Source organism: Silurus meridionalis, chromosome 12 (genome assembly GCF_014805685.1).
Source record: "Silurus meridionalis isolate SWU-2019-XX chromosome 12, ASM1480568v1, whole genome shotgun sequence".
NCBI lineage: Eukaryota > Metazoa > Chordata > Actinopteri > Siluriformes > Siluridae > Silurus > Silurus meridionalis.
Genome location: NC_060895.1, coordinates 5,854,382 through 5,870,530, shown reverse-complemented (window position 1 = coordinate 5,870,530; position 16,149 = coordinate 5,854,382). Strand labels below are relative to the sequence as shown.

General features: G+C 36.1%; 1 protein-coding gene across 13 annotated transcripts in view; it reads left to right on the top strand.

Annotated features, from left to right (window-relative positions):
* Window positions 1–13,221: 13,221 nt before the first annotated feature.
* synrg (synergin, gamma) overlaps window positions 13,222–16,149 on the top strand; it is a 47,402-nt gene continuing 44,474 nt past the window's right edge. For all 13 annotated transcript variants that reach the window (XM_046862408.1, XM_046862407.1, XM_046862406.1 and 10 more), the window contains exon 1: window positions 13,222–13,299. In XM_046862408.1, coding sequence (XP_046718364.1) covers window positions 13,265–13,299 — 35 coding nt within the window. In that variant the 5' untranslated portion in view covers window positions 13,222–13,264. The remainder of the gene's footprint in view (window positions 13,300–16,149) is intronic.

Sequence of the window (16,149 nt, the reverse complement as noted above, 5' to 3'; positions counted from 1 at the left end):
TCTAATTTTGCTCATTTCAAGCATTTGTCATTATTTCTGCCAATATATGAAATAGGTTTTTTATGGTCTTATCTTTGGTCTTATAACATGCTTATTATTGATTAAGTCAAGAAATTTGTACTTGCTTAGAAGACATTTTCTGCAGTGTGTCTTTCACACTTGAATAATTGAAGTGAATCACTCATGTGATTGTGCATTAGTTCATGCATTATTAGAGCTTCCAAATTGTGGTATTTGCTCTTTCTAGTCTATCTAATCTAGTTTTTTAAATAGATTTTCCCCCTTTTTTTCTCCCCACATGCTAAACACCTCAATATTTGACTAATTAGCCAAGAATTACTAAATGCTAATAATGAATAGATTAAACATTTGTTAGTTTCAGGACAATGTGGTGCTCTAATGTGATAGCACCTACTAAAACACTATGATTGGGCCCTTTTTTGTATTCACCTCAATGAACCTTAAAGAGTGGCATGCATAGTTATGAAAGAGAATGTCCTGCTGAGTATACACTTGTAAGCAAGGGTTGCCTCCCTGTTTGGTTATCAATGAAGCCTTTGATACTGCTTGCAGGGAGCCACTAAAGATCTTAGTACTGCTCTTTTTACTGCGGCTCTGTGAATGGAACAGAGCCTAAGAGCGGAGGAGAGAGAGGGAGAGCAACGCTTATTAGCATCCTTTAGGGGCAGTGAGTTAACAATACAGGCAAATACACTGTTAAACTCATTGTGTGTGTGTGTGTGTGTGTGTGTGTGTGTGTGTGTGTGTGTGTGTGTGTGTGTGCTCAGTTTGAAGAAGGCCGTACTCATAGATATCCTGGAAATCACCAGATTATATCAGCTTCAATAGGATGTAATTAGAGCTCCTTCTTTGTGTGTAATGTAGCTAGAAATGTTTGGAGAGTTCAAGGTGCTCTAAATAAATGTGATTATATATGATTATTCTGTTTAGAACATTGGAAATTTCATTTATTGCTTTTATTAAAAATGTGCCATGCACATAAATAGAAGCTATCCTTAATTAATAGATTAATTAATAGCTTAATTAATCTGCATGCGTTCAAACAAAAGTTAAATTCCTTTTTAACACTGTAGATAATGAATAATGATTATTCGGATAATAAAACAATTTGCCTTATGCATATTTTTTACTCTAATTACAATCCAACTCTAAGCACTGATTGGTTTGCATTGTGTCAAATAATCTGTTCAAAAAACGTATTTAGTTTGGGTCCATTCTAGTGTAGGTGCATGGGCAAGTAAGCACAGTAGGAGAGCAAGCAATGGGTATCCACTTCCACAGAGCACACAGAGGTCATCAGAAGGATCAAGCTGGACACCCAGAAAACAGGGCCAGGAGACAAAGGAACAGAAAATGGAAGTTTAGGGATGAATACGGTTGCGTGTTTAGGGGCCAAAAGAGAATAGGTGCTACATCAACTCCAGTTGGGCCCCAAAGGGCTAATGCACAGGAGAGCACAGCAGGGGTCAGAGGTCACAGGGGCACACTCTGCCATGGCTAATTGGTGACACTGGTTCAAACTGAGATCAGAAGTGTCCTTTGATTATGTATTCGTATTAGTAGCAAATACATATCCACTGTATGAAACTGATAGTCATGAATCCTAGTTAATAATTTCGTAAATTAAAAAATATATTTTAACATGTGCCATATTTATATTCTGAACAAATTGAATTAAATGTTGCTTCCATTAACTGAAAGTATTTGCTTAAATTATCATTATAATAAGTAATAAATTACATGCATGGTGCATGGTAAGAATATGGAATCTACATAATATCACTATTGATTTATACAGTATTGATTTATACAGAGCAGGCATAAGGTAGTAATCAGTGATCACATCAGTTAAAATGACATTTATAATAGAATATAGAGGTGTATTGTCAAGAACAATATTGTACATATGTCACATAGTGGCTATATGACTACAGCAAAGAATGTGCAAAGAAGAAAGTAAAGAATATAAGAGGTATAAGGAAAGTAGCATGGTAAATGACAGGAGTGTAACAGCATTAATGATGTACACTATTTTTACGTAGATCAGTGTGGAAATGTACAGGTTTCAGTAACTTAGAAGTAGAATGAAAACAGGACTTTATAAAAATTCCAAAACTAATGACAAATAAATCATCTTCATCAACTAAATATATGCAAATTTTTACAAACATGTTTTTGAGCTTAAAAAAAAAAAACATTCCACACATTTTTCCCAGTTTTATCCATTGTGAGCTCATGCATCATCAAAGCTCCATCAGAGAATCAGCGCAGGATAAGAAAGCTTCTTTTTTAGCCATTGTGTTTTTACATGGAGGGGCAAATGAATTGGTCCTTTTCTGGCCCTTTCAACAGGGAGACTGATCATACAGTAGAAAGGGCCTGTGACAGATAGCAGTTGGCATGCTGATGCTGTCGTGAGGCTCGAGTGAAGATTCTAGTGATTTATGGTGATTGGTGAGATGCTCAGAGAGGGAGGTGGGTTAATGTTCACCTGGGTCAGAGAGCCACCAGTGGAGCCTGGCTGTGTTCAGATGAGGGACTGACGCGACTGGCCTCAAGCTAAACCCGGTGCGCTCTGTAGGGTAACTGCATCCTTCACAGCCTTGCCACATCCTAATAGTTATGTAATGTATCCTATTCAGACAATTGAATGGGCTGTAAAACAAATGAAATATCAATCTTGCCTGTTGGTTTGACTCTCCTGGCTCTTTGCCCCTCTCCCTTTTGCACTGCCTACATTCACAAAACATTTTTACATCTCTATAACATTTCCAATTGTTTGATCAGGTCCAGAAGATTGGGGTTCTACAATAATAACAACCTCAATCTTTGGAACAATTGTTCATAAAAAGAGTTGAGCATAAATAATAACTTGGAAGAGTTTACTGTAGTGTGTTTTAGAAATTCTGTATTTGAAATTAAACAGGAATTTATCAAGTTATATATTAAGAAATATAGAATATATTAATATAAAGTTCCAGAATAACAGTATCCAATAAAAAAAATACAAATCTTTCTGACATTGTTGGTACTGTATTTTTTACCAAATATATAAAAAATTCCATAGCAGGGATTTTATACTTAATAATCGCAATCACAATACAGTAATCCCCCATTTATCGCAGTAGTTACGTTCCAAAACCGCCCGCGATAAACGAAAAACCGTGATAAACAGATGCCACCATAAAAATGTTATTTTATGTATACAGTACTGTACCGAATTAACATTTTACTTCATTTTATAATTAAAATGTATATTTTTATTAATACATTTCACTATTTCAAAATAAAACTCCATAAAAACAATTCCCTATAAGTCTTTAGGTCTATCGTGCTATGCAATTCTGCGATAAACCGGAGGAGCGAGAATCGAACCACGGTAATGCGTGGGATTACTGTAATATATGTGAAAATGACCGTGGCAGATTGGCACTGTTTCTGATTTAAACACACAACCATCTTATCTGTAAATCACAGCCTTAACTACTGAAACACCATCAGTGAGTTCTGCTTTTTCACATCGATTCAGACACGTCCATCACTGACTAACACTAAACGATTGCATTGCATCAACACAAACTTGCTGATTGCTCAATAGTTACGTTAAGGCCGTGTGTTTTTATCTTATATTCTATTTCTATAATTAGTTTTATATCGTCTGCTATTTTATAGGAAGAAGGAAAGAATAAAAAGGGCTGTTGGGTAGCAGGGAATTATACATTTATAATGAGTGGACATTTGGTGCCAACCAGATGAGGATTTGTTTCCTGTTGATTCTGGTTCCTTTCAAGGTTTTTTCCTCATACCATCTAGTGAAGTTTTTCCCTGCCACAGTCACCACTGGCTCGCTCGTTTGGGATAAACTTATAAGGAACAAACTAATAGTCACTAAACTTCTACATTCCAACTTTATAACCTATTTATCGCAGTAAAGCTGCTTTGGGACAATGTTCATTGTTGAAAGAGTTAAACAAGTCAAACTTAATTGAATGTAATTTAATTACAGCTACTCAAATACTTTAATTATAAAAACCCTGCTGGCAATTCCAGATCGTGAGGCAATATCAAAGACAATAAACAGGGAATAATCAGATAAAGGAAAACAAGAAAAAAAAACAACTAAACAGTAATAAACTAAACTAAACAGTAGTAACTGGTGACAACGACACAACACACATATTTCACAGTGAACTGTGTGGTTTTGTGAGTTTTAGTTGCATGGTCTTGGATGAGTTTCAGGTGTGAGGGATGGGTAGTGTGATTGGGACAGTGTTTAAGTGTGTTTGGGCTTGTTGTTTGTGTTTTTGTTGTGTTGTGTTGTGTTGTGTTGTGTTGTGTGTAACGGGTAACTAATTCAGTAACTAATGTTCATGTTACAGCAGGGGTTCAATTCTATTCAATTTAATTCAAGAGTTTTTAACAATAGACATTGTATTATAGCATCTTTACAGGGATCATTTATATATTAGTAACTATATGTTTAGCTGCCACAAGTTCCTTTAAGGGTTTCATGTGGGCGTTTATGAAACTTCTAGGGGTTTGTGGTGTCTTTCCAAAGATTTCATAATGTCAGTGTGACATAACAAACACTTAAATGAACAAATAATAAAAGTTGAACCTGACAAAAAGTGTTGAGTTTAAAAGCCCATACAATAGTCTACATTATAATATACAGTATTCATTTATATTCACATTTTATTTATTAAAAATGTAAAAAAGCTATACAAATAGAATAGAATAGAATAGAATAGAATAGAATAGTATGTATGTGCAGCGTTTTGATTGCATTGTTGCACCATGACATGACTAGAATTTCTCTGTATCATTCACAGAGCTCAGTGTGTTAGTATCAACATGCATTTATAATAAAATAATACACAGTGAACTTGACGGCAGAAATAGACTTAATAAATACTTCATACAAGATAAAAAGCTGTTGAAGAAAAACCCACACATTTGACCATTAACAAATTATTGGACAAATTTTAAAGAATTAATTTGCTGGTTACAGTGAAAACCAGAGGTTATACCATCTTTTTATAAACAGACAGACAGGCAGGAGGAAGGTAGGACTTAGGAACAAGGTCTTTTCACAGTTTATGGACAAAATAAAAGGCATTGTTTCTGTACATCCTGACTTTATGAATATAATGTAGCTTTTATCAGTAACGAAGGCTGCATCGAGTGAGAAATAAAAACATCATGAGTGTTTTTGAGGAGTTGTTTTTATTCACAGGTTATCATTACCCATAAGAGGATTAAATACAAATAAAAAAAATACAATGTACATTCTCTTTGTATGCATTTACATATTATACATTTTAAAAGGACACCACATGGCCCAGCCTTAAATTATAATTGCCTGCAGTGATTTGCAGTGAGCCTCCAATCTCTAACAATTCATATAAAATATCCTATACTGTAATCACTATTCCTGTATTGAATACATACAAGATATCAGTTGTTTCATTAATGTTGTGCTTTAAAAAAGTTTCAAAATCTAAACACAATTTACCTATTGCATATTTTTATGGATTTGCCAGTAAAACAAGATCTTATGATTTTATATGGACTACATATGCCATTATGGACTTCATGCATCAGATAGCTGTGAAAACAAAACGGGGAAAATCTTCAAGAAGTCAAGCTGCAATTGACGGAATAAAACCTGTTCACCACAGAATGGGTTTCTGGAGTAATAGCACCACCTTCTGTTCAAAAATAAAAGTGACTTCACTTCTGGAAAACTGACTGGTCTTCAATAGGGATGAGCGATACAAAGTACTTTCAAGAAAAATATCGCCGATATCGATACCGATACGTCTATGAAATATGTATAAAATGTTTTAATAAAAATCTTACTGCAAAAATAAAGTCCAAAAAAGGAAAATATTTATATGCAGTGTAATATTCTGATCCACATAAAATTCTGTAATATTTTTATATCTAAAACAATCTGTATGGTATTAAATATGCACAATTCTCTAAAAAAACTTTGACTCAAGCCAGAAGATGGGGGTCGTGACTGTGTTACCTCCTCTGCTCTCCTCAGCTGTACTTTGTCATGCTCTATAGAATGTTTTACTTTTAGATGCTTTGTGCTTTGATGTGTCACATGAAGCTTCATCATTGTTAACTGGAGCGAAATGACTCGAGATTATGCTCCTTTTAAACCTGCGCTGAAGTGCTTTGACTGAGTAAACGAACGCTGTGGTGATAAGCGGTGGTACACAGGAAGAAGTTATTGTTCCCACTGACAGTCCTATTTAAAAATTACAAATATTTATATACTATACAGCTTACTGATATTAAAATATTCTAAACTTACTTGTTAAAAAAAAAAAAAAATAGGATTGATACTTTTGATACAATGCCAGTATCAAAAATTCTGATATTTTTAGGATCGATCCGCACATCCCTAGTTCTCAATGATCTTAATGATCAGTGTCCAACAGAAAGGTTCTAAATGTCCTAATGCTTTTTTATACATTCATATTGATTACATAAAATTCAATTCAATTCATTTTTTATTTGTAAAGCACTGAGGCACTGATATAAAAGAGTTGCATAAAAGTTTACTTCCTGTTAGTTTGTTCTTATAATTTTAGGTGTATCCATAATAAGCGAACCTAATAGTAACTGTGGCATAGACAAACTTTTATCTATATTTCTATTGATTGCCTGCTCTGATCTGAGTTAAAGACACGTAAAAAAAAACCCATATATGATACACAAATGTCACACCTATAAGTACTTCTGGCCATGTAGTTTATATAGAACATTTTCTTGGTCTCAATGATTCTCATGATTCAAATATCTGTGAAATAACTCAAAATAAAAAAAACTGTGTTTTGCCTACAGTCAAGCATTGTGGTGGTAGCATCATGGTCTGGGGCTGCATGAGTGCTGCTGCTACTGGGGAGCTGCGGTTCATTGAGGGAACATAGATTCCAACATGTACTGTGACATTCTGAAGCAGAACATGATGACCCCCTTTAGAAACTTCACTGAATGGCAGTTTTCCAACATGAAAACGACCCCAAACACACCACCAAGATAACAAACGTCTTGCTAAGGAAGCTGAAGGTGATGGAGTGGCCAAGTATGTCTCCAAACCTGACCCCTATTGAGCACCTGTGGAGCATCCTCAAGCTGAAGGTGGAAAAGCACCATGTGTCTAACATCCAGCAGCTCCGTGATTTCATTATGTAGGAAGAGGATTCTAGTAACAACCTGTGCAGCTCTGGTGAATTCCATACCCATTCACACAAAATATTGTTCACACTTTGGACATGTTCACTTTGGGTGTACCCACTTTTGTTGCCGTTTTTTTGACAATAATAGTTGTATGTTGATGTGCTATACAAGCTGCACACTGACTACTCTGAAATATATCCAAGTTTTCATAGTATTGTCAATTGATAAGATATATTACATTGGTGGCTGAAATGTCACTTTTGTGAGATACAGTATATACAATCTTACATCTTCAAATCTGCATTAAAATGGTCCACACACACGCACACTTGCACAAACGCACACACGCACACAGACCAGAACTCCAAGTCAGGTACAAAAACCCCACCACTACAAACAACAAAGTTGTAATATAAAACCCCATTACTGCAGAACAATGAATATTACTCAAACACAGTTACCATAATGGTTACACATGAACAGCTTAAAGGTCCATGAAGTTACTGAGCAAAGTCTACTACAGTGGCTCATACCTGCAATTTGCCAGAACAGCTCTGCATTGAAGGCACTTATCACTGAACAGCACACCTCACCAGTGCGAGAACTAGAATAAAAAGACATTTGGTGCCACCCAGATGAGGATGGGTTCCCTTTAGAGTCTGTTTTTTCATAAGGTTTCTTCTTCATACCATCTCAGGATTTTTTTTTCTTGCCACTCTCACCACTGGCTCGCTCATTTATCTCTAAACTTATAGACGCTAACATATCAGTTCATTTATTATAACCCTAAATTGAATTGAGTTGAATTTCTATGATGTTAGTGATTATTATTCATTCTCACAACACACATCTCACTTCACTGTTTTATTGTGTGTTATATTTAAGCTTCTTTATTATACAATTATACTATTTATGATACTGACCTGCTGATATATTTATTACTGGTTCCAATTTATTGTATTTATTGGACTGTTTGTTATACACTACTGTAATGCTCCTGATATACAACTAAAATAACACTAACAACAACAACAAAAAATAATAATCATCATCATCATCATCATCATTATCGTCATCATATTATCATATACATTACTACTTATAAAAAATTATAATAACAATTATAAAAATCATCATCATACTACTACAACTACTACTACTACTAATAATAATAATATAACAATACTAGTAATACTATTACTACTACTACTACTTATAATAATAATATAATAATAATAATAATACTACTACTACTACTACTTATAATAATAATATAACAATACTACTAGTAATACTATTACTACTACTACTACTTATATGATAAGAACTACTACTACTTATAATATAACAATACTCCTACTACCACTACTGATAATAATAATAATGTTAATAATAATAATAATAATAATAATAATAATAATATAACAATACTACTACTACTGATAATAATAATAATGTTAATAATAATAATAATAATAATAATAATAATAATAATAATAATAATAATAATAATAATTTAACAATACTCCTACTACTACTGATAATAATAATAATAATAATAATAATAATAATAATAATATAACAATACTACTACTACTGATAATAATAATAATAATAATAATAATAATAATAATAACAATAATATAACAATACTCCTACTACTACTACTGATAATAATAATAATGTTAATAATAATAATAATAATAATAATAATAATAATAATAATAATAATAATAATTTAACAATACTCCTACTACTACTACTGATAATAATAATAATAATAATAATAATAATAATAATATAACAATACTACTACTACTACTGATAATAATAATAATAATAATAATAATATAACAATACTCCTACTACTACTGATATTAATAATAATAATACTACTACTACTACTACTAATAATAATAATAATACAACAACTACAACTACTACTACTACTGATAATAATAATAATAATAATACAAATAATAATATAACAATACTCCCACTACTACTACTACTAATAATAATAATATAACAATACTACTACTACTACTACTACTACTATTACAACTACTAAAATAACAATAATATAACAATACTCCTACTACTTATAATAATATAATAATACAACAACTACAACTACTACTACTACTAATAATAATATATCAATACTCCTCCTCCTCCTCCTACTACTACTATTAATAATAATAAAAATAATAATATGACAATACAACAACTTTTTTTTTTCTTTTTCTTTTTCTTTTTCATATTTATTTCATATTTTTTATATTCTTATTTTTATACCACACCATTCCGCACAAGGACACTTTACACCACACCTTACTGCACACGGACACTCATGGACAATCAAAAACCATGCCTAACTTGTTTACTGTTGTTTACTGTTTAACTGCACACTGCCATAAACATTTTCTGTGTACATTTTCTGTGTATGTGTATATATATGTATATATGTATATGTATGTATATATAAATATATATTTATATATCTTTATATCTTTATTTATCTGCCTTTTTTTCTTATTATATTTTTCTTTAAATTTTGTTATTATATTTATATTTTTATTCACCTTTTTACCCTATTTTATTCCCTCACACCGGACCGTCGTTAAAAGCATTTCACTGCATGTCGTACTCTGTATGTATGTGTATGTGACAAATAAAATAAAATTTGAATTTGAATTTGAAACTATTACTAATAATAATATACCAATACTCCTACTCCTACTACTTCTTCTTCTTCTTTCGGCTTCTCTCATTCGGGGTCTCCACAGCGGATCATCCGTCTCCATACCCTCCTGTCCTCTACATCTGCCTCTTTCAACCCAACTACCTGCATGTTTTCCCTCACCACATCCATAAACCTCCACCCTGGTCTTCCTCTTTTCCTCCTTCCTGGTGGCCCCATCCTCAGCATTCTTCTACTGATATACCCCATGTCCCTCCTCTGAACATGTCCAAACCATCTCAATCTCGCCTCCCTCACTTTGTCTCCAAAACATCCTACATGCGCTGTCCCTCTAATAAACTTGTTTCTAATCCTGTCCATCGTTGTCACTCCCAATAAAAACCTCAACATCTTCAGCTCTGCTACCTCCAGCTCCACCTCCTGTCTTTTACTCGATGCCACTTCTCTAACACACTCTCCATTACTCTGCACTGTTGACCCCAGGTACCTGAACTCCTTCACCTTCTCCACCTCTTCTCCCTGCAACCGCACCACTCCACTGCCCTCCCTCTCATTCACACACACATACTCTGTCTTATTCCTACTGAATTTCATTCCCCTTCTCTCCAGCAGGCACCTCCACCTCTCCAGGCTCTTCTCAACCTGCTCCCTACTCCCTAGTCCATGGAGACTCCTGTCTGACCTCGTTCTTCAACCTGACCATCACCACTGCAAACAGGAAAGGGCTCAGAGCTGATCCTTGATGCAGTCCAACCTCCACCTTAAACCAGTCTGTCGTTCCTATTGCACACTTTACTGCTGTTACACTGTCCTCATACATGTCCTGCACCACCCTCACATACTTCTCTGACACACCTGACTTCCTCATACAGTACCACAGCTTCTCTCTCGGCACCGTGTCATTCGCTTTGTCTAAATACACAAACACACAATGCAACTCCTTCTGACCTTCTCTATACTTCTCCATCAACATTCTCAAAGCAAATAATGCATCTGTGGTGCTCTTCCACCATACTGTTGCTCACAGATGGTCACCTCTTCTCTCAGCCTGGCTTCCACTACTCTTTCCCATAACTTCATGGTGGGACTGATCAACTTAATTCCCCTGTTACTGCAGATAACTGCAGGTCCCTTATTCTTAAAGATCATTACAAGCACTCTCCTTCTCCATTCCTCAGGCATCCACTCTTCATCCTCTTAATCACTGCTCTCACTTCCTCCTTAATAATCCTATCCACTTCCTGCTATACCATCTCCACACCATCCAACCTTCTCTCTCTCTCATTTTCCTCATTCATCAGCTGCTCAAAATACTCCCTCCACCTTCTCAACACACTCTCCTTACCAATCAACAAATTTCCATCTCCATCCTTTATTGCTCTAACTTGCAGCAGATCCTTCCCAGCTCGGTCCCTCTGCCTGGCCAAAAGGTACAAATCCTTTTCTCCCTTCTTAGTGTCCAACTTCTCATACAGCTCCTCCTAACCTTTTTTCTTGGCTTTCGTCACATCCCTCTTTACCTGCTGCCGCATTTCCTTGTACTCCTGCCTACTTTTCTTATCACTCTGTCGATCCCAATTCTGTTTTGCCAACCTCTTTCTCCTTATGCTTTCCTGCACTTCCTCATTCTACCACTAGGTCTCTTTGTCTTCCTTTCTATTTTCAGATGTCACACCAAGTACCCTTCTAGCTGTCTTCCTAATCACTTCTGCAGTAGTTGCCCAATCATCCAGCACCTCTTCACCACCACCAAGGCCCCTGTCTGACCTCTTCCCTGGACCTCATATTACAGTCTTCCGCCTTCAGTTTCCACAATCCTATTCTTCTTTCAGTCCTCACTCTCTTCCTCTATGTCTTCACCTCTAAAACCATCCTACGGACCACCATCCAATGCTGTCTAACTACACTGTCCCCCGCCAACACCTTACAGTCTCCAATCTCCTTCAGGTTCTCCTACATAGAACATAGTCCACCTGTGTGCACCTTCTTCCACTCTTATACGGCACCCTATGCTCCTCCTTCCTAAAATAACTATTTACCACTGCCATTTCCATCCTTTAGCAAAATCTACCACCATCTGCCCTTCCACATTTCTCTCCTTAAGGCCATACCTACCCATCACCTCCTCATCACCTCTGTTCCCTTCACCAACATGCCCATTTAAATCTGCTCCAATCACCAATCTTTCATTCCTAGGTACACCTTCTACCACTTTATTTAACTCACTCCACTGCACTTGTGGAGCATAAGCACTGATGACATTTATCATCACCCCTTCAACTTCCAGCTTCACGATAATCACTCTAACAGAATCTTTTCACCTCCACTACACTCTTACTGTACTCTTCCTTCAGAATCACCCCTACACCATTTCTCTTTCCATCCACACCATGATAGAACAGTTTAAACCACCTCCAATGTTCCTGGCCTTACTCCCTTTCCACTTGGTCTCCTGAAAACACAACATTTGTACCTTTCTCCTTTCCATCATATCAGCTAACTCTCTCCCTTTACCAGTCATAGTAAAAAAACATTTAAAGTACCCACTCTAACCTCCACTCTCCTCCACTTCTCTTTTCCCTGCCGTCTCTGTAGACGTCTTCCTCTTCTCCTCCTCCTCCTTCGGCCAACAGTAGCCCAATTTCCACCGGTACCCTGTTGGCTAACAATACCTGTGGCGGTTGTTGTTAACCCGGGCCTCGACCGATCCGGTATGAAATTCTCTTTCATGATCTGCATATTTGGTTTGGCACATGTTTTACGCTGGATGCCCTTCCTAACGCAACCCTCCCCATTTATCCGGGCTTGGGACCGGCATTAAGAGTGCACTGGCTTGTGCAACACTGATGACTGGGTTTCTACCACTACTACCTCTACTACTACTACTACTACTACTACTACTACTACTACTACTACTACTACTACTACTACTACTACTACTACTACTACTACCACTACTACTACTACTACTACTACTAATAATAATAATAATAATAATATAACAATACTACTACTATTACTACTATCACTACTACTACTACTACTACTACTAATAATATAACAATACAAAAACTACTAATACTAATAATAATAACAATATAACTATACAACAACTACTACTAATAATAATAATAATAACAATATAACTATACAACAACTACTACTAATAATAATATAACAATACTTCTACTACTACTACTAATAATAATATAACAATACTACTAATACTAATACTCATAATAATATTGATGCTGATGATGAAGAAGAAGAAGATGATGATGACGCGCTACAGGTGACCCCGGAAGTGTCCCTGAATGACGTCATTGCTCAGAGCTGATTAAGATGGCGCTCCGGCCCGGATCAGGCGGAGGCGGCAGGTACCGAAAACCCTCTATTTATCGCTTTGTCATGTTCTGGTTAAATGTCGGACGGCGTGTAGCAGCAGTGAACTGTGTGTTTATTCATTTCGGCGCTCAATTTAAGGTGTTTTTGTGTCATGCGTCTAATTTCTAGCGTGTAACATCTTAGCGCTGCTAGCTGCTTCACGGCTAAGCGCACTAGCCTGTTTAGCTGTCAGTTTGCTGTCGAGGCTAAAGCGTATTGTTCTGGGTGATCCGAGCAGCAGTGTCCTTCTGTTAGCTGACCGCTTCACGGTTTGGTGTGCGGGTTAAAGTCGCGTTTGTCTGGGAGAAATGTTAAAACGTTAGCGGTTTATAGACACGCAGGAAGGTTTAGTTAGGAGGCTTATTCATCATACAGTACAGATGATCAGCTGCTTCTCCCTGTAACCGCGTTCACACCTGCATCTAATCCTGATTCTACCAGTGTCATGATGTAAATACATTCTTTCATACAATCTACAGGAATAGAGTCTTTATAATAGGAAAAGCCCCAGGACAGGATGTGCTCCTGCAACCGGTTTCACTTCTAATTCATCAGATCCCAGAAGTCTGGTTGTGAAATGACATGGACGTGTTGATGTTCATGGTTTTCAGAATGTTCTAGTTGTGACCTTAGTCTTTATTTGACTCACAAAAAGAAGAGGAATCGTAAATTGGAGCTCTTGAGCTGATCAAGGGAATTGGATCAAGCTCAACTTTGTCCATACTGAAATATTCATCTAATACATTACCTTTTAATAAAGACGTCATGTTCATAATCGCCGGTTTATTGGGCACTGAAACCTGAGATCTCTTCTTTACATTATTTATTTTATTAATCTGGAATCATATTGGGAATAAAAAGTAACAGTTTAGACATTGATATGTATTAGTTTTATTAAAACGATTCATTAAAAGCATATTTATTAGATTTGCTTGATTTTGAATTCAAGTGAAGAACGAAACCGCAGACGTCCTGCTCATGTCACAGACACTTAGTGTTTTGAAGGCCATGCTGAATTGAGAAACACTTCTGATGTAGGTCCGTGTCTTTCAGAAACTTTTGGTCTCATGATTTATTTACGGGCCGAGTGTAAGTGTCTGGTGAACGGCTTAAATAATGAATGTTCTGCACCATACATGAGAGAGCCTGGTGACACTGATCCTCCTGGTGACAAATATGCTCCGAACACGGACGTCCTATCAAGCAAACCAGTAACATATAAATACTAGATTACACATAATCCCTGACCTTTGACGTGTTTTTGTGCTCATGCACGACTGGCCTTTGTTGAAATGTGCTGCCCGAAAGCAAAGATGTGATTACAGATAGTCTAAATTGTAAAAATGCACAGTATCAGCGGTTTCTTACTGTTCCTATGAATTTATTTATTTATTTTTTTGACGTCAGCGTGACTGCAGCCCGCCTGGTGCTCCTGAAGCTGATTAAGCAGGTTGGAAGTGGAACCTGATCTAAATGCTAAGCAATCTAAACAGACTAGTGTTAGAAAGGCACCACGAGACACTTCACGGATGTCGGTTTTAGTTGTTTGCATCGTGAGTCGTCCCACTTCCATTCGCTCGAATCATAAAAAAACAACACATGATTACAAAATATTTCAAGATGAGTTGCTGCTCATTCAACTGATATTATTGAGTTCTTTCAAAGACACAATTTTGAAATAAAATCTTTCATAAGTTTATCTTCCCCTCATAATACTGGTGTATTTAATTGTTCTTCTTAAATCACATTTACTTCATGTAAATGAGGAATATTAGGGCCCATCGATGGCTTCTGGGAGTTCAAGGGGTTTAAGGTATTGGGTGTGAAGTTGTTGGTTTTTTCCATTTTGAAATAACGAGGCTGATGAGGTTTGCTGATTGAATTTGTTGATGCTCCTCTGTTCCAGTGCAGATTTCTTTCAGTGTTCATCTTTGGACTGAATCCAGTGTCCTGTTCTTTGTGTTCTCTGGGCCAACAGCTGGTATAATGGCCTCCCAGAGGGTTTAACATCACCCAGGCATTAATTCTACGTTCTTACTGCTGTCAGCATTGTAGAGCAGAGAAACGGGTGTTTGTGTACGACCATTAGCTTTTCCCAGGACTTTTTTTTTCCCGGATATTTTCGCATTGTGGAATTGTCAAAGAAGGTTTCACAAGCAATCCCGAGTATCCCGTGTCGCTGCTTTAATAAAATATGTTAGTACTGATCTTTTTTAGTCCTAAAATACTCCATCTTTAAGTAGACTTACACTCCATCTTTTGTGTAAGTCTGTCTCATTCCGTTCAAGTTTGAACAGAAAACCAATGACCAGAGTGAATTTCATCAATATGTTGCAGCTACCAATACATCTATTTATGTATTTATTCTGCTGTTGATTTCTGACACTATATGGCCAGAACACATGAGTGGTGGACACTTTAATACCAAGTCGATGCCACAAAGTTGATAGAACACCACTGTATTGCATGTCTTTGTATTCTGTGAATTTAAGTGGTTTAAACTGGTCGAGCAAGACATCGCTCCTATGCACAAAGCATGATGTATGAAGATCTGTGTGTCCTTCACAGAGCCCTGACCTCAACCCCACTGAATACCATTGGGAATAAACACTAGAACCTCTTTCTGAAGACCAGTGGCTGATGCTCTTGTAGCTGAATAGGCACAAACCTTTACAGTACACTTCACAAATCCCTTCCCAGAAGAATAGAGTCTATTTTTACAGTGAACTGGGAATAACTGCCACTTATAATCAGCACATATTAGTCTACATACCGTTGGACATATAGTGACTATATATATATATATATATATATATATATATATATATATATATATATTAGAC